Source organism: Spea bombifrons, chromosome 4 (genome assembly GCF_027358695.1).
Source record: "Spea bombifrons isolate aSpeBom1 chromosome 4, aSpeBom1.2.pri, whole genome shotgun sequence".
NCBI lineage: Eukaryota > Metazoa > Chordata > Amphibia > Anura > Pelobatidae > Spea > Spea bombifrons.
Genome location: NC_071090.1, coordinates 13,728,540 through 13,747,939, shown reverse-complemented (window position 1 = coordinate 13,747,939; position 19,400 = coordinate 13,728,540). Strand labels below are relative to the sequence as shown.

Here is a 19,400-nt window from a genome sequence, read left to right as displayed (position 1 = left end):
GGCACGGCGGATGTTATCAGGGGCCTCCCTACCCAATACAAAGCCCACCTGGTCCGGGTGGATCAGGCGCGGCAAGCACGGGGCAATCCGCAAGGCCAGAACCTTAGCATAGAGTTTAACGTCCACATTAATGAGGGAAATGGGACGGTAATTGGAACAAAAGGAAGCGTCCTTCCCTTCCTTGGGAATCACAACAATTTTGGCGGAAAGCATCTCAGGAGGTATCGGGGAGCCTGAGAGGAATTCGTTGAACAATACAGTCAAATGCGGGGACAGAATGCGTTTGAAGTGTTTATAGTAGGCGGCCGTGAACCCATCAACACCGGGGGCCTTAGCGCCCTTCATGGTACTTAGGGCCAAATCCACCTCCTCCTGAGTGATCTCAGCGGATAAATGAAGCGCATCGGCCGGGGAAAGCGACGGCAACCGAGAGTCACGGAGGAAATCCCGCATAGACTGGGCAGTGTGGGGTGTATGAGAGGTCTTATGACCATCGTAAAGCGAGGTGTAATAGTCTTGCTTACAAATGACATCCGGATGGGAGGAAGTCCCCCCCGAGGACGTATGGATTTGCCGAATATGATGGGATCTCGTGGCCAAACGAAGACGACTCGCTAGCATGGTATCGGGCTTATTGCCCTTTTCGAAAAATTTCTGGTTCGTCCAGCTAATGGCCTTCAGAACATCAGCCGAAAGGATCAAATTAAGTTCCCTCTTTTTGACTAACAAGCTCCTGACGGAGCTTCTCCTTTTTCTTTTGGGAGGCCAGGCGAATCAAGGTTGCCGCGGATAACTGCCTTGTGCGCCTGCCACAATGTCCCCACCGCCAAATCGGGGGAGGCGTTTAAGCGGAAGTACTCCTCTAGGGCGTCTGCCACAGAAGCACCTATGGCCTGGTCCGCCAATAAGGAGTCGTTCAGCTTCCACGTGGAGCCCAGGCGACGGGGGGAAAGATCAGAGAACGTCCCCTCAACTACACCATGATCAGACCAGGTGATCTCATGGATTCGGGAAGACAACAAGGAGCCAAATAAATTTTGCGATATAAAAATGTGATCTATGCGGGAGTAGCTGTCATGAGGGTTGGAATAGAAGGAGTAATCCCTGTCACTGGGGTGGAGCGCGCGCCAGGCATCAAACAGATTCATACGCCGTAAGAAAAGTTGAAGGGGCTTGTACGAAGACCGGGGGAGAGTGACACGTCGAAAGTCAGACCTGTCCAGGTAAGGGTCCGGAGTGGCATTAAAGTCCCCACCTACAATCAGGGCGGTGGACCTGGGTACGTCTAGCAGAGCCTCCAGTTGGGAATAAAAGCCCGAGAGGTTGGGAGAGGGCGCATAAACGTTGAGGATACAAACGGCCTTGCCAAACAAGGTACCTTGTAAGCGTAAATATCGGCCCTCAGGGTCTTTGACCAAACCAGTAAGGAGAAAATCGAGCCGTTTGTGTAACAGAATCGTGACCCCATTGTGTTTCGTGGGATTGGTAGCATGAAAGTGTTGAAGGTAATGTTTGCCCCAATACCTAGGGACATGGTCATGTTTAAAGTGGGTTTCCTGCAAGAGAACTACATCCGCCCGTAAGGCAGAATAGTTTTTGATAGCTTTGAGACGTTTTTGCGGGGAATTTAGGCCATGTGTGTTATGGGTTATTACCTTTAGGGTGGACCCCCCAGACGACTCCAGCGGATCCATCAGGCACCACAGACGGCCGGCTCAAAATCAAAGAGGCGATAGGTGACCCTTGAAAAGAAGAACACAAAGTAAATAAAAGGAAAAGGAAGAACAAAGGAAGAAGGAGAGAGGAGAAAGAGAGGAAAAGAAGAAAAAAAAAAAAAAACAGGAGAGGGGGGGCTAGGGAGGAAAAACGGCAAGGAAAAAAAGGTACCACAGGGGCTGGGAAGGGGAATCCGCCTACAGGAGCCCAACAAGAGGGATCGTGGAACGATCTCAAAGAAAAGAATAAATGTAGCAACAGAAAAACTATACGTGTCAAGGGATAAGCACCCCAATCACAGGAGTGAAAAGGGAGTGCCTATGAAGTGAGATCACAAACGAAGAGCAGGACCCTCACCGAGATCGGCGAGCCTGTTCTATGGGGGGACCTGGGAGACCAGACGGAACCCCCCGCCGAGAATAATATAGCGCAACGGAAATAAAACAGAATAGTAACTCAAACAGGAAAACAGCCGTGTGTCGTGGTGTGTGCAGACTCATGTGTATAATAAAAAAAATAAAAATAAATAAATAAATTAATTTAATAATAACATGAAAAGAAAAAAAAATTCCACCCCTCCCCCCTCCTCAGTGAACCAAACCATAGTGAACCGGACAGGCCAATAAAGGTACCTGACAGCGGGAGACGGTGCAGGTCGACCAACCGTGCCCGACAAAAAAGAAAAAAAGGGGGGGGCACAACATAACAGAGGTGGACAAGGACCGGTGGCAACAGCTATCTGAAGACCCCTAAGGCATGAGACGTCAGGGCCCATAAAGCTACAATGTGAGGAGGAGTAAATGTAGTGAGGGGGGGGGGAGAGAAAAAAAAAAGAAGAAAAAAAAAAAAAACCCTAAATACATACAGAGTACATGGTAACAATGTGGTTGGAGCTTATCTACCCCCGACATGGACAGTAGAACATGCGCCTATGAAGGTAGTAACCCCCTAAGGGGAGAGGCGCCACATGGAGAAATACAAATAGAACCAAGCAAGAAAAAAGAAATAAACGTGTACGCACATGTAGAAATAAACAACCGGAGATATACATATGTATAATAGTAATAATGAGAAAAAAAAATTAAAAAAAAAAAGAAATAAAAAAGAAAAAAAACACAAACCCCCAAAATTACAGAAAAAACAGGAAATAAGGAAAAAGAACCCCTAAAAAGCTCTTAGTCCCTGCGGGTGGGAACCGCCGGAGTGGAATCCTCAGAAATGTCAGCGTCCCCCGAAACAGCCTCGGGTGAAGAAGAGGACAAAGCCGCCAACGTAGACCGAGGACGAGGATCCATCAGATGTTGCAGGCGCAGGACTTCTTGGGTAGCGGCGATCCCCAGGTCCTTCAGAAAATCCGGGCCATCGAAGGGGTCTCGGAGAACATGTAGAGCGGAGCCATGGTGCGCAATAAGGCGAAACGGGAACCCCCATCTGTACTTGATCCCGTTCGAACGAAGGAGTTCTGTGATGGGTTTAAGTACCTTCCTCTTCTGCAGCGTAGATGGAGTGACATCCGCGTAGAGATGAGGTGTAATACCGTCCAAAGACGGAGAGCCATTGCGAACCGCCCGGAAGATCGCCTCCTTCGTCGTGTAGTGGTGGCATTTAAGGATAATATCCCGCGGATTATCCGACGGTGCCGGACGCGCCCGAAGCGCACGATGAACCCGGTCCAGATGTAAATCCTCAGCCGAGGCCTCGGGCAAGAGAAGGCGGAGGTAGCGGTCAATAAAATCAGGTAAGGGAGCCGTTTCAGGCACATTACGTACCCGAATATTACAGCGCCGCGACCGATTGTCCAGATCCTCGACCTGCTCCTGTAAAGCGTGGTACTTGGACCGGAGGCTTGCCATGTCTGCGTTAGCGGCCTGGTGATCCTCGGCCATAGCCACGTGGCTGCGTTCGAGCTCTGTGGTGCGGGTTTGCAGATCACGAACCTCCTTGGTTAGGGTCGTCAGACCCTCCTTGATATCACGGTGGAGGTCCTTTTTGACCGTTTTAAGGAGGTCAGCAAGATCTGCAATGTCCTTTTTGGTGTACGGGGAATCCAAATCCTCATCCCCAGGATCCGGGCTACTCGAAGCACGTGGCGTCGCGGAATCCTTCTTTCGAAAGTAAGAAGCCACCGCAGTCGACGGTTCCCTCGGGGGATGTTTAGGCATCGTTGCCTGTCGAGATGAGGTGCGATAAATAGTGGTTAACGCTGAAAAAAGCTGAATTTCTCGGCGGTTGAGTCAGGAGCAACTCAACGTGCGGCCATCTTGGTCGAGCTCCAGGACACGCCCCCTGGATCCTAATGTTTTAAAGGTTTTCAACAGGTAATGTATGCAAGCATTGACTCTGGGAACTGGTCCCCTGGACCAGGATAAGGGTGCCAGGAAACAAAGTAGGGTGTATACCATAATTTGCATAGAAAGGCAACATGTTGATCGACTGATGTATTTGGCTGTTGTAGGCAAATTTGGCCAATGGAAGGTGCATACTACAGTCGTCTTGTACGTATGAAGTATAGCAGCGGAGATATTGTTCCAGGGTCTGGTTTGTGTTCTCAGTCTGTCCATTGGACTGTGGATGAAAAGCAGTTGATAAGGCCCTCTTGATGTGCCACGCTTGGCAGAGGGCTTCCCAGAATTCATGTGTAATTTGAGTATGTCTATCTGATAGGAGTCAGAAAGCCCATGGAAGGAACACATTGTAGAAATAAAGTCGCTGTGATGACTGATATGGGTAATTTCTCGGACGGTATAAAATGATACAATTTTGTGCCTTTATATGGGTATAGTGGTTGGATGATGGGAGATCTACAATGAAATCCATAGCCAAAGAAGACCAGAGGGCCAGAAAGTATGGAAAGTGATTGTTAGAAACCAGGTGGTTTGACTCAAGGTACCTTGTATTGAGTACAAATGGAATAGGATATAAGGTAGCAGTTTGTCATGGAAGCCTCCATGCCATGGGCTGCTGGAGGGGCCTGAGTGCCAGCCTCCTCCCTACAGTCTATGGGGCCTTGGTAAGGAGTGCCACATTATCTCAATTATAAGAGACCTCTATGACCAGTATTTGCACCTGGATTTGATATCCAGCAGGTTTCCTGGAGCTGTGTTGTATGTACAATAAAGACAGACAGATCAGGCAGAAACTTCTTTTTCCATGCTCTCTCTTCCTCTCCCTCTGCTGCCCCCTCAACTAGTTACATAACAGGACTTAAGGCAGACCATATATTAGCATTTAAGGTAGGACTTTAGAGTTTGGAAATTAACAACATTAACAGTGTCACAAATCAACATAACATTACATCACATCTTTCCCCTCAAGCATTTACGCATTTAATGTGTAACAAAGTCCTCCCATATTTTAGGTTTCAATCTGCGACCGTAACTAGAGTAGGTGTCCCTTGATTCCATAGGAGTGTTCAGAGCATTCTCTCTTTCTGGAGCCGTAGAACATGCTAAACCCAGGGAGTCGGTAGTTTTATATGGTTCAGTGTTGTCCTCAGAATACGAGTCAAGCTTGTCTGTTAAGGCGGGTGTGCTGGAAGCTGCAGCATCATTTGAGGTACATGTAGCAGAACTTGAAAAGTCAGGACGTAGATGACATCTGTTTCGTCTGAGTTCCTGACCCAGCCGATTCTCGATTACATATGACCTTGGGGTTTCCAATACTCGTACTATACGTGCAGGTTCCCAAGTTTTTCCATCTACTCTTTGTCTTACAGCTTGTCCTGTGGCAAGTGGTGTCAGAGATTTGGCTGATTGGTTATAATATTGCTTTTGTTTGGAAATGATTTTGTTTCGTTGCGCAGCTACATGCTCGTGTGCAAGGTTCTGTGGCTGAAGTTTCTTTGGAGAAATGGGCACTGTAGTTCTCAGTGCTCTGCCCATAAGTAACTGTGCAGGAGAACATAAGCCCTCCAGAGGTGTTACCCGATAGTTCAGAAGACCCAAATGAACATCCTGCCCGGACGATCGTGCTTTCCTTAGAATGGATTTGGCAATGCCTACATATTTTTCAGCTAGTCCGTTAGCCTGTGGTAGATGTGGACTAACGGGACTGTGCTTGATGCCCCATTCGTGGAGAAAAGATTGAAATTCAGCGCTGGAGAATTGTGGACCATTGTCAGAGACAAGTTCTTCACATACACCATGCCTGGCTAGTATTGTTTTGAAAGCCGAAATTACAGTGGAGGACTTCAGATCCTTCAGTTGTACTATTTCAAAGTATTTACTGTAATAGTCAACAATAATCAGGTAGTCATTTCCTTCAGTATGAAATAATATCAGTAGCCAGTCGTTGCCAAGCACGAGAAGGGATACTCCAGGGGATGAGGGGTTCTTTTGTGTTACGTCGTTGAAATTTGTTGCAGGTTTCACAAATCTTCACAAACCTCTCAATGTCAGAGTCTATGTTAGGCCAATAAACCAATTCCCGTGCCCGTCGTTTGCACAGAGCCATGCCTAAGTGTCCTTGGTGAATTTGTTCCAAAACCACTTTCCGTTGACTTCTAGGAATGAGTATACGTTCACCCATGAAGATAATGCCCTCGTTATTTGACAATTCATGTCTCACAGGCCAGAATTCCTGTAATTCTGGTGGTAGTTTTTTGCGCTTCTCCGGCCAACCATTGCACATGACCCGGCAAAGTTTTTCTAGTTGCTTGTCCAGTAACGTTTCCTTTTGAATACTTTCCAATCTGACATCTGAGACGGGTACATTGACTAAGACTGTGTGCACTTGTTCCTCCAGATCAGGTTCATCCCGTGCGTCATGTCCTGCTGACAACACTCTGGATAGCGTGTCTGCCATTGGGATTTCTTTCCCTGGTCTGTATTTGACAGTAAGGTCATATGGTTGCAGCTTCATTACCATTCTCTGTAGGCGTGGAGGGACTAAGTTTAGTGGTTTCAGCATTATGTGTTCTAAAGGCTTGTGGTCCGTTTCCACTAATACTGGACGCCCATAGATATATTGATGAAATTAATCTGTTGACAATGGCTAGCATTTCCTTTTCAATTTGGGCATAGTTGGATTGAGCTGCCGTAAGTGCCCTCGAGGCATAGGCCACTGGGTGACCTCTTTGTGTCAGTACTGCACCCAACCCAAATTGTGATGCGTCTACTTGAAGAATAGTATCACAGTTTACATCAAAATATTTCAAGATGGGTCCGGGCTGTTTGCTTATGGTGGCCTTTATTTTCTTAAACGTTGTTTGCATATTAGCATCCCAAGACCAGCATGCATTTTTCTTCAGTAGAGTTCGTAGAGGTGCTGTTTGTTGGGCTAAACCCTGCGACAACTTTGACAGATAATTGAAAATGCCCAGTTCTGTTTCTAGTTCTTTTCTGGAAGTTGGTGCTTGCATTTTAATGATTGCTTGTATCTTGTTGGGATCAGGTTTTAAACCATCTTTACTGATGATATGCCCAAAGTAGCTTACCTCCTCAACACCAATCTGCAGTTTGTTCGGGTTGAGCTTCATATTCTTCTCACGACATCTCTTAAGCAAGGCAATCAGGTTCTTGTCATGTTCCGCACGGTCTTTGCCATAGACCAATAAATCATCAATTATGACTTCCACACCCTGCAGGCCTGAAATTAGCTCGTGTGATTTTTTCTGGAACATTTCTTGAGCAGATGCTACACCAAAAGGTACTCTTGTAAATCTCCATCGTCCAACTGGGGAGTTAAACGTGGTGAGGCGACTGCTGTTCTCATCTAGACGTAGTTGCCAGTACCCAGACTGTGCATCTAGTACACTGAACACTGATGCCCCAACAAGTTTGTGTGCTATGTCCTCTAGAGTGGGTAGTCTGTAATGTTCTCTCATTATTACCTTGTTCAAATCACGTGGGTCAATGCATATTCGGATTGCTCCTGTGTTTTTCTTTTCCACCACCACCATAGAGCTGACCGATTCAGAAGGTTCTGTGACCTTTTTGATCACTCCCAATTTTTCCATCCTTGAGAGTTCTACTTGGCTTTGAAGAGCTAAAGGTATTTTCCTTGGTGCATGTATAACAGGGTGTGCCCCTTCTTTGATCCGGATTTTGCATATCCCTGGAAGACATCCGAGTCCTCTGAATACATCACTGAAATCGTGTTTAATGCCGTGAGCTGTAAGTATGTTTTCACCATTGTTAACAGTCATTATAATTTTGATAAGTCCAATTTCTTGGCGCGTCCGCAGACCCAGCACAGCAGGAGCCTGTGTTTCTATTACAAACACCTGTAAGTTAGTTTCAGATCCTTTATAGGCACATTTTGTATGACAATGTCCAATAACATCCAGGACCTCTCCTCCATAACCTCTTAGCTTTGGTAGCCTTTGCGTTTCGAGTTGTAATTCCTTACTGAGGAATTTGCGATATATGTGCCCTGGCACGCAATTTACCTGAGCTCCTGTGTCAGTCTTAAACTTGACAGGGATCTTAGCATCCCCTAGATGTAAGGTGACCACTGCTTCATCTTCATGTTGTGTGTTCTGCACCGATGCAAGGTATATCTGTGAGCCGTCTGTGTCATCATCTGAATGGTTGTCCAAATCATCTATATTATACACTGGTCGTGTCTGTGGCTTCCTATAGCTCATTCCATTATGACACATTTTGGCAAAGTGCCCCTTTTTTCTGCATTTATTACATATTTGGCCTCTTGCAGGGCATAACATATCTTTGTAGTGTGTGTTTCCACAATATCCGCAGGTTGTTTCTGTGTTCCTAGCTCTGTTTTCTTTTTTATTCCCTCTCCAGTCAGCTTTTTCTCTTATGCGACTTCTAGATTGCTAGACTTGTGGTTGTGGACCTCCCAGTACCTGCAAGTCTTTTCTTGACATCTCATATGCTCTCGCAATTCTGATAGCTTTTTCAAAGGTTAATTCTTCCTCTTGCAGTAACTTTTCCTGCACTTCTTTGAACTGACTGCCCATTAATACCCTGTCTTTTATCATATCACTGCTATCATGAAATGCATAGTCTTTTGCAAGCAATTGTAACTGTGTGACCCACTCATCAACTGATTCACTGCCCCCTTGGTTCCTCTCATAGAACAGCTTTCTTTGCACTGTGGTGTTTTTTCGTGGATTACAATATTCATCAAACTTTGCAAAGAGTACCTCTGTCTTTTTCTTGTCCTCTGGAGCTATGTTTCCACTTGCACACCATGCTCTGCATACATCCCGGCCTGTTTGGCCAACACTGATGAGAAAGTATGCAGCCTTTTGTTGATCAGTCCATTGTGCTGCATCAGGGCCTGCATAAACCAGCTCTATCAGCTCCTTCCACTTTGCCCAGTTCTCTGATACATTTCCAGATTCTAAATCCAGGGGAGGAATGTTTCTTGTGCTGATTGCCATTATTCTTTAGATACACTTCTGGTACCATGTGTTGTATGTACAATAAAGACAGACAGATCAGGCAGAAACTTATTTTTCCATGCTCTCTCTTCCTCTACCTCTGCTGCCCCCTCAACTAGTTACATAACAGGGCTTAAGGCAGACCATATATTAGCATTTAAGGTAGAACTTTAGAGTTTGGAAATTAACAACATTAACAGTGTCACAAATCAACATAACATTACATCACAGGAGCCACCCGTATTTACCATCCTCTCCCCCTCAACAGACTACAATAGAGACCCCCTATTGGGCGGAGTGCAAATACTGAGTCATGTGCAAAGGAGGGCAGGATGAAAATCAACCTGTGTCTATTGGATGTAAATCAACCCCTTGTACTTTCTATTGGATGTAATTCAACCCCTTGTACTGTTTAAATACCCCTGTGTTTCCAAATAAACCTCAACCTGAGTGTTGCCCCATGCTTGGGGTGGGCTGCTATGATCCTTTATTGTCCTTTTCAGGACAATAGCCACACTGTGTAACTAAGCTTCGGCTAGCCACAGTGCCAACGCAGCTCCAGTGCAGCGACGTCCCCCCTTCTATCTACAACGCTGGTTCTGCCTGGCGCTGAAGGAGTTAATTGTTGGTGGAAGAGGAAGCAACGTTTGGTGGGAGTACCTAGTCGGGGTACAGGGCGTCCCGTCACCCAGTCGATATCCAAAGCATGGATGGCCACCAAAATGTTCTTTGGACAAGGTCAAGGGTCTATTCAATTCCACCGTGTCCTGCTAAAGAGGAGTCGTGAAGAGGTTGGAGTATCTAATGGCAAACAATAGTGGTGCATATATCTTTTTTTGATATAACAACATGCCGTCATGTGGTTTCAAGGTATATGCAGAACATGTTTCTTGTTGTGTCTCCTGTTTTAGGGCACCCAAGAATGCAACTGTGGTAGATATGAAACCTTTAGGGGAAAGAACAAGAGTCATGCTGGGTGTATCACATGTAGACCCATTCATGAACTTTTCCATTTTTTGACCCCCTTATCTGGAAAAGGGGGGAAAGAAAAGCACAAACACAGATGTTTCATCACAGATCGTAGATACTCCAGGTCTCAGTGATTAGTATGGAGTTTTTAGTTAGAAGATGTCTTCATTCCTCTAATGCCCTTGTTATTGCCAGTAATTCTTTCACCAATACTGTTATTCTTTTCTGATGATATGAGTCATTAGGAATGGAAAGCCACAGCATGGAGTTGGTCTTTTATCCCCTTTCTTTTGGGATAGGACGGCTCCAATTGCTGTGTCGAAGGCATGTATTGAATATAAGGATTCGGTAGGGTCAAAACTGGTGCTGTGGTGAAGAGTTTCAATATGAACTATGTAACTGCGTAACTCTTAGATCAATTTTGGTCAGAGTCCTTCATCTTTCTTTTCAGCAAAGAATATTCCTGCAGGTGATGTGAAAGGTCTGATGAAGCTCTTTTTTTTAGGTTGTCCTTGAGATATACTTTTAGAACAATTAATTCAGCTTCGGACAGATGATTTACTGTATATGACCAAAAAGAATGGGTGTTACTGGTAGGAGATCAATTGGACAGTCATATGGGTGATGAGGTAGTATGATGTCTGCGCCTTTCTTTTCAAACAGGTCCATGAAATAGGGTATATGCCTGTGACAGGAGTTTGTAGATTGATGTATCTATATGCTGGGACGTGTAGTAAGTATGCAGATCAGTGGTTCTATTTATACAGTTGTCATGACAGTAAGAGGAGGAGAAGGCAATGGTACTCAGTTCCCAATTTATGCGTGGGTTATGTAATCTAACAGAGAAGAGAGGTGAGTTAACTATTTTTAAGCTGAGTTTTTCAAGGTGGCTTCTGCCCAACGACTTGGTCAAGAGTATGGTCTTGTTTGTGATTGGACCAGTCTTTAACCCCTTGGCTGCTAAGCCATTTCCCACCTTGGTGCTAAGCTGTTTTTCGGCATTTTGGCGCATCTCACGTTTAAACGCGTTTAGAAGTACATTTCTTGGGAATAAACTATACAAACCATATATTGTTTTTTTCAGCACACCCAGCAGATTCCAAATATACCATTTTTATGTGTATGTTTCATTAGGTTTGCAAAATAAAGCCAAAAATGGGAAAAAGGTGTATTTTTTCACTTCCGACTCAATAAAAACTAGTTTGTAATTTTATTTTTCTAAATTCTAATATCAAAACCTGTGTTGCTAAATATTTGTAGTAGGTAACCGGTCTAAAATAAACAGACATTGAGAACAGTAGACTGTGTTTTTCTAATATTTTATTGCTAAAAGTTCAAGTTACTAGACTATCACAAAAGACATCTTTAAATTTAATGCATGGCTGCCATCAATTAAACAGGTCTAGCTGCCCGGGATGTTAAAATATGCCAACAAAACTATATATTTTTAGAAACTACACCCCCAGCAAATTAGGTCTTATTTGTATTTGTATCACAAATCTGACGTGCACAACAAATAAGTGAATATCACACTAAAAAAAATAAAAAATAAAATAAAATTAAAAGCGACAAGTTCATTTTATGTCTTGCGCACTCCAGGTTTGTCCTAGAAACACATGCAGCCCCTCATTTGATGCGCCAAGGGGTGTAGTTTCTGCAAATTTATACTTTTTGTACCATAATTTAACTTCCCAGCTGTCTAGAGCTGTCTAATTGCAGGCATCACCCCTAAATGTTTTAAGACAATTTTTAACAAGATTCTGAAATCTGCCATATCTGAAGTTAAAGTGGTCTAGACATCTGGGAAGTTAAATTAGGGTACATAAAGTACACATTTCAAGAAGCTACACCCCTTGGAGCTTCAAATGAGGGGCTACATGTATTTCTAGGACAAAAGTTGAGTGCACAAATAATGATGGAATATGTTGCTTTGGCTAGAAAATATGTTTTTTCTAACCATAGCGACATGTTCATTTGTGTCTTGCGCACTCCAGGTTTGTACTAGAAATGCATGCAGCCCCTCATTTGATGCGCCAAGGGGTGTAGTTTCTGCAAATGTGTACTTTTTGTGCCATAATTTAACTTCTTGCGCGAGCAGTAACGCCACATTAAGGCTTCAACCCTAATTACTGACCATTCACGCGCCTTTCATCTCCATTCACTCGCAGAAGCACACACCATACTATCCGTACATTCACTCACAGAAGCACACACACCATTCTTTCCCCTTACAATCCCAAAGAAATGATGGTAAAGGGAGAAAAAAAAATCACTTTTACAGCAAAAATAAGTTTTGCAGTAAAAATGCAAGGCGCTCCAGGGATGAGATGGTTACTCACGTACCGCACAGGCTAAGTGGCTGATTTTACTAATATTTACAGTTCATCAGGATTTCAAAAATGTCTTCCCTTTACCATTGGCTAAATTTAACCCCATGATCAAAGGGATCATGGGGTTAAAATTTAGTATCGGCCATTTTTAAAAAGGGAATGTGACTTTTCATAGCTATATGATCACTGTGGTAACATTGGCTACCACAGTGATCATTTAGCTAGAATACTTAAACTTTTTTTTTTTTTTTTTTTTTTTAAGTTAAACTAGTTAATGTTTAGATAATTTAATTTGGGGGTCTCTGGGCAATTTTGATCTTTATTTATCTGCCTTTAGAGACCCCCAAATCATTTTTTTTACTTTTTTTTTAAAATTTTTTTAACTTAATATTTTTTATTATTTTTTCACAGGCATAATACCGTTGGAAAGGTGAGACGATTACCTTTCCAACGGTATATGTTGGGGGTCTGTAGCTGCTTAGATGCCTGAGATACAGGCATCTAAGCAGCATGCCCCCATACCACTTTAACTGACAATTGTCAGTTATTAATAAAGTTGCGCGGTGACGTCATCGCGTCATTGCGCGAGACGTCACCGGCCGGATTGGGTGGTCCTGGTGATGCCCTTCAGTGTGAGGGGCAGATGGCCGGGGTAGGTGGTGATGGGGGTCCACAGACCTCCATCAAGGTAAGATAGTGCTAGTGACGGCATGGTGCCGTCGTTAGCAACTGACTGGGACTGCTAGCGACGGCACCATGTTAGCAGTCAAGGGGTTAAAGGGCTTTCATCAATCAGTTGAATGTGGAGTTGTCAGAAACAGCACTTACCCACGATATTCCTGGGTCCTTGGCTGTCCTGCAGGCTCTGCTTCTCGCCGGACACAAAGATCTGGCATCCTGCACCGGTCCCTCTCTCCTGTAACTGGACCTGTTAACCCGTAACTGACCTTGGCTTGTGCTACGCCCAAGTCTCTGTCTCCTGGACCTGTAAACCCGTAACTGACCTTGGCTTGTTCTGTGACAATGTATCTGGTTCCTGAATTTGGCTGTTCTGCAGCTCCCAGAGTTTTCTTCCTGGCCTGGGTCCACTCTGCCTAGAGGTTCCTTCTCCTTTCCCTCAGGTAGGCCCCAATGGGCTCACAGTACAAATGAGCCATCATGGAACCTGCAGGAGTCACTGAGGACATCTCGGGTCTCTCTCTATGCAACTGGCCACTTTAACCCAATCCATCCAAGACTTGTAAATGGGACAGGACCATCTCAACCAGGAAATCCAACGTCCCCAGGCCGGACCATCTGCACTTACTGCGGCGGTTCCCTCTGCTTCCTCCAGACCTGCAGAAGGGCTTCATTCGTCCGTTCACATTCCCAGCTGGGGCTACCATTTTCTTTGTTGCGAAAAAAGACGGGAGCCTAAGGCTATACATAGACTATAGAGAACTTAATAAGGTCACTATAAAGAACAGATACTCGACAAGGTATGCACGGCATCTTTATTCTCAAAACTTTATCTGCAAGGTGTCTATAACCTTGTACGTATGCGAGAAGGGGACGAATGGAAGACTTTAGAACAAGATTTGGTCACACTGTTATGCCCTTTGGTTTATGTGATGCCCTGCTACTTTTCAGCACTCTATGAATGATGTCTTTAGAGATCTGTTGGATTCATGTGTAATCATATATTTGGATGACATTCTAATTTTCTCTGCCACCCTTTTGGAGCATCGACAACATGTGACTGAGGTTTTGCTTTGACTCAGGAAAAATGGCTTATCAAAATTGGACAAAAATATTTTTGAAGTGCAAACAGTAGAGTTCTTAGGATTTATTATTTCACCTGATTCCATTCAAATGGATCCTAAGAAAATTACTGCTATCAATTATAACCCATTACTGACCTCGGCTTTTGCTTTGACTAGGTCTCTGTCTCCTGGACCTGTTTACCCATTACTTACAAAAAACAAAAACTGTCTGCGCTTCTTACCCTAATAAAGTTGGCAACAAATATATAAACATAATATAAATGAGAGGTTTTGGTTATATGAATTGGCCAAAGCATAATTAAGCTTACCCACCACGTCAAGGCACGCTCTCAATAGGGTGAGAACCTACTCTCACCTCCTACACAGTGGGCACACAAAGCAGTTTATACTGCTACCAAAACCTTATTAATGTGTTGGGGGAGGTGCAATTAAACCTCCTCCCCATTAACCCCTGGACAGCAAGCTGCAACCAAACTGATGAGGAGCCAACAACCTCAAATATGTGCAAACAGGGAAAAGAAAAAATGTCGGTGCGCTAAGCTAGTCTCAGGCTCAAATAATACAAATGTGTAATACGAGGCCTATGTGTATACATTCTACAGCCAATACACTGTTTCTTGCAGCATGCTTACACCTGTTTGGTAGGCCTCGTATTACACATTTGTATTATTTGAGCTTGAGACTAGCTTAGCGCACCGACATTTTTTCTTAACCCATTACTTACCCCAGCTTGTTCTATGACCATGCATCCGGTTCCTGACTTGCAGGTGTAGATCAACAGAACACACAAACCCAGCACTGCGGGTATAAATCAACTGAATAAGAAATACAAACCCCGTATTTGCAGGTATACAGAAATAATGTATGGAAACATAGCATAGCAGATATAGATCATCAGAATAACACACAAACCCAGCCTTGCAGGTATAGATCAATTGGAATTCACATAAAAACTCAGCATTAAAAGGTATAGATAAAATTACAGGCATAGAGCACAGGTTGCACATCCCAAAAGCCAGTTCTGGCATCCACACTGCCCACATAGAACCTGACCAGCACCCAGGGCCGGACTGGGACTGAAAAGCAGCCCTGGAAAAATTTGGAGACCAGCCCCATATAGTTTCTCACGGTGAAGCTCTTATACCCACACGCACCCCTTATACACACCCGAGTCACACTATGTGCCATTCTTTTTATCTCATTATTTGTATTAAAATGCCAGAAAGCAAAAGTGTTAAAAGGCCCTAATAAATGAAATACATTACACATAATGGGATCAAAACATTTACTACTGCGAACATTTTTAGATGAAAGAGTTCCATTTTATTCAGTGGAACAAAACACTGATCACATTATTCTTCACGATATTCTGGTAAGAAACTTTTATTTCTTTATTAATTCATGTAGACTATTTTTTTCCATATTTAATAAAAGCTATGTTTGAGACATGTTTGGTTTTTATTTCCTTTCATTTGACAACCTACCCCCGAGTTATGCACCTCTGCCCCCAGGCTTGCCACTCTGCCCCCTAATATGCCTTCTAACCCCCTGTCACGGTCAGGACTACTTGCCAAGCCGTGACTGTGTGGAGGGTGTGGGCATGAAGGGGTTAATAGCACCAGGCCTCTGGATTTACTAACTAGACCCCTTAACAAGGCATCAGTTATACCAAATTAACCCCCAAATCCTGCCTGTATCCCCCCAGGTAGTCTGCCACCACTCACGATTTTGATACCGGATTCGTGAGAAATCCGAATTAGAACCTTTATCTCTATATATATATCAACCCACCCCGGGCACACAACATATATATATCCTGTAGAACTCAATAACAATACGGTAACGTGTTATCCTCTCTTAGGGTTTGTGGATATCGATACTAGAGCCCAAAGACAGACTTAGATTTTGAATATTTTAATAACAAAAAGACAAAGATTACACAGTGCCAGAATTACAAAAAACAAGACATACAAAATAAAAGTAAAACAGCAAACAGTTCTTAAAAACAATGGGACTTAAACACAGGACCCTCACGCACGAGTTTCTCCAATAAGTAGGCCTGTGGGAACTCCTTAAGTCCAGATGGTTCTTACGATGTTGTTCCGATCAGAGTATATCATGGAGTTCTGCTTTTCGGTCGCTGCATTGTCCCTAAATCACACTCTGTTTCAAGAAAACCCCCCTCTGACCACATGACCGATTATATGACACCATCCCCAAGAATCGGGTCCCATCTTTGATGTGCCAATAAGTTATGGTGGGGTAAAGGTGATGGAAACCCCCCCCACTCAAGATAGGAATGGAATTCCTATAACTAAGGATCCTTATCAGTTAGGCCATGAATCACCACAGGGGTCCTTTGGGAAAATGACACCTCTAGCCAGAACAGATACAGAGGGCATTCACAAAGAAACACATTAAATCAACCTCAGATTAACTCATGGAATGCTCAAACAAAGAAACTAACCACCTCTGCTGGGTTACCCTTCCATGCATCCACTACATTATATGAGTTAATCATGACACCCCCTATATGCCACTCTGCCTCCAGAAATGCCTTATACCCCCTATATGCCACTCTTTCCCATGATATGCCTTCTAACCCCCTATATGCCACTCTGCCATATAGGGGGTTAAAAGGCATATCATGGGACAGAGTGGCATATAGTGGGTATAAGGCATTCCTGGAGGCAGAGTGGCATGAAGGGGGTTAAAAGGCATATCATGGGGCACTCTGCCTCCAGAAAAGCCTTATGCCCCCTATATGCCACTCTGCCTCCCTGATATGCTTTATACCCTCCTATATGCCACTCTGCCCCATAATATGCCTTTTAATCCCCTAAATGCCACTCTGCCTCCAGAAATGCCTTATACCCCCCTATATGCCACTCTGTCCCATGATATGCCTTCTAACCCCCTATATGCCACTCTGCCATATAGGGGGTTAAAAGGCATATCATGGGACAGAGTGGCATATAGTGGGTATAAGGCATTCCTGGAGGCAGAGTGGCATATAGGGGGTTAGAAGGCATATCATGGGACAGAGTGGCATATAGGGGTATAAGGCATTTCTGGATGCAGAGTGACATATAGGGGGTCAAAAGGCATATCTGGAGGTGGAGTGGCAAAAAGGGGGTTAAAAGGCATATCAAGGGGCAGAGGGGCATATAGGAGGGTTGAGGCATATCAGGGAGGCAGAGTGGCATATGGGGGTATAAGGCATTTCTGGAGACAGAGTGACATAGGGAGTAAAAGGCATTTCTGGAGGCAGAGTGGCATATAGGGGATTAAAAGGCATATTATGGGGCAGAGTGGCATATAGGAGGGTATAAAGCATATCAGGGAGGCAGAGTGGCATATAGGGGGGCATAAGGCTTTTCTGGAGGCATATTTCCCTCTAGATGGGCTTACACATTTCAAACATATGCTTGCCTTAGCAGAGTAAAGGCACAGCTTAAGCCTGTTTCTGGTAAATTACGTGAAGCTGATCACCCAGTGCAGTTTTTTGAAAGATCTGTGTACAGTGACAGGTAGGTGTTTTAAAACCTCCCATAACAACAAACCCCAATAGATTGCATAATCCAATACTTTAAAATCTTAACTAAAGATTTATTTCATTTACTTGAACCTCCAAGAAAACATAGTATGTGTTAATCCTCAAATGGGATTGTGAAAGATAAATGTGTAGCTGGTTAATTTAAAAGGTTCTTGAACTGTATCCAGTTTCCAAATATTGCAGGACACATCTGCAAGCTGGGGGGCTATGAAAGGGTCAAATGCTTATGGTGGGATTCTGCAGAAAGGGAATGACAGACTTAAAGGGGACACTTAGCTATCATGCTGCTAATTTAAGAGTAATTTAGAGTTGGGAATCTATCTGTAGAGATCAGTATCGTGAAGATTTCCAGCAATAAAATTTTAGCTGTCGCTTTATAGTATGCAATTATAAATCCCTTTTGAAAAATATGCATCTGCAAAGATACCCTTATTGTAGTGATGAATAAAATGTATACCTTCTATGACAATATAAACATGTATTCTTTTTACCTCTAGATATGTATTTGCTTCAAGCTTGTTTGAATCTGGAAGTATCAGTGAAACTGAATGGGCTATATATCAAGATTGGCACACTTGGCTACTCAATTCATTTGAAAGTGAAATAGAATTGGATGGTATAATCTACCTCAGAGCTACCCCAGAGGTAAGGAATTTATTTAAAAGGAGCAAATTAATTCTGCAGTTTTGCAAGTACACTTGTTGTCAACCTTATAGGATATACAATAAGTAATGTTAACTGAGGGCTAGCCAACTCAAATGTGCTTAATTGTAGTAATTGATGCATAATACAGTAACAAATGCATGGTGAGGCTCCTGGTTAGTAGTATCAACAACTAAAAACAGTGCATGGCAGCATCACTCTTCTCTAATCTTAAACCTTCTGAACATAACTAATTTTGGTTTTATGAACTCTTTACACTAACAGGATAATATTATGCAGATGTGAAAAGCCTCTGTCACATTATTTTTCTACCAAAACTATGTACATCCAGTCTAATATACTTTTCAGACATGCTGAGTATCTATGAAAGTAGTTTGTATTTGTTAGACAAGTGAAGTAGCTTCATGCCTAAAACATTTCCTTTTGGTTAGTGTCCAAAGTGCTATGAAAATATTTGCATCTCCCGATTTCTTTTATTTTTGCATATTGTGACATCTTAAATGTTTCATTTCAAGCTAATTTTATTATCAAACAAATATAACTTACTGCCAGCCTAGTTGAATAAAACATCCAAAAGCTGAAGGGCAGTTGGGTTATGCAGCTGAAAAATCATCCGAAGCACACAAGGCAAGGCCACCTCTGTGGCTCAAAAGAAACAGTTTTTTGGGTGGCTGACATAACTCTGATTCAAATGCTGTGGCAGTTCAAGCTTGAAAACTCTCCGATGTGGTTGAATTAAAACAGTTCTGCCACGACTAGACCAAAATACCTCCACAGCAATGTAAGACGCATTGTTAGTTATCACAAAAATTGGACTGCGGTTGTTGCCGTCAAGAGCAGCACAACCAGTTTTATAAGGTTTAGGGAAAAATTACTTTTTTTTTTACATGAGTAAATCAAATCACTCAAATGAAATCATTTAAAAGCTATCTTGTTTACTCACATTTTCTGTCTGATATGAAAATTAGTTGGATGATCTGAAGTCAAATTTTTAAAGGGAGTAAAGTATTTTTAAGCTTTTCATTGCATTAAAAAAGTTCTTAAAGGTCATTGAT

General features: G+C 43.3%; 1 protein-coding gene across 1 annotated transcript; it reads left to right on the top strand.

Moving 5' to 3' along the window:
• Positions 1-9,377: 9,377 nt before the first annotated feature.
• On the top strand, positions 9,378-18,627 carry LOC128490407 (deoxycytidine kinase 2-like). The gene is made up of 3 exons (XM_053462264.1): positions 9,378-9,423; positions 17,512-17,656; positions 18,180-18,627. Exons 1-3 carry the CDS (start codon positions 9,378-9,380, stop codon positions 18,412-18,414), a joined length of 426 nt encoding a protein of 141 aa, XP_053318239.1. The 3' UTR covers positions 18,415-18,627.
• The last annotated feature ends 773 nt before the right edge of the window (positions 18,628-19,400 follow it).

Bases quoted from the DNA above. Each gene is read 5' to 3' on its own strand.
- LOC128490407 (XM_053462264.1), top strand. From the start codon at position 9,378: ATGTGCAAAGGAGGGCAGGATGAAAATCAACCTGTGTCTATTGGAT. The intron at 9,424-17,511 runs GTAAATCAACCC...GCTTTTCTGGAG, and splicing joins TCAACCTGTGTCTATTGGAT to GCATATTTCCCTCTAGATGG. The intron at 17,657-18,179 runs GTAGGTGTTTTA...TTTTACCTCTAG, and splicing joins AGATCTGTGTACAGTGACAG to ATATGTATTTGCTTCAAGCT.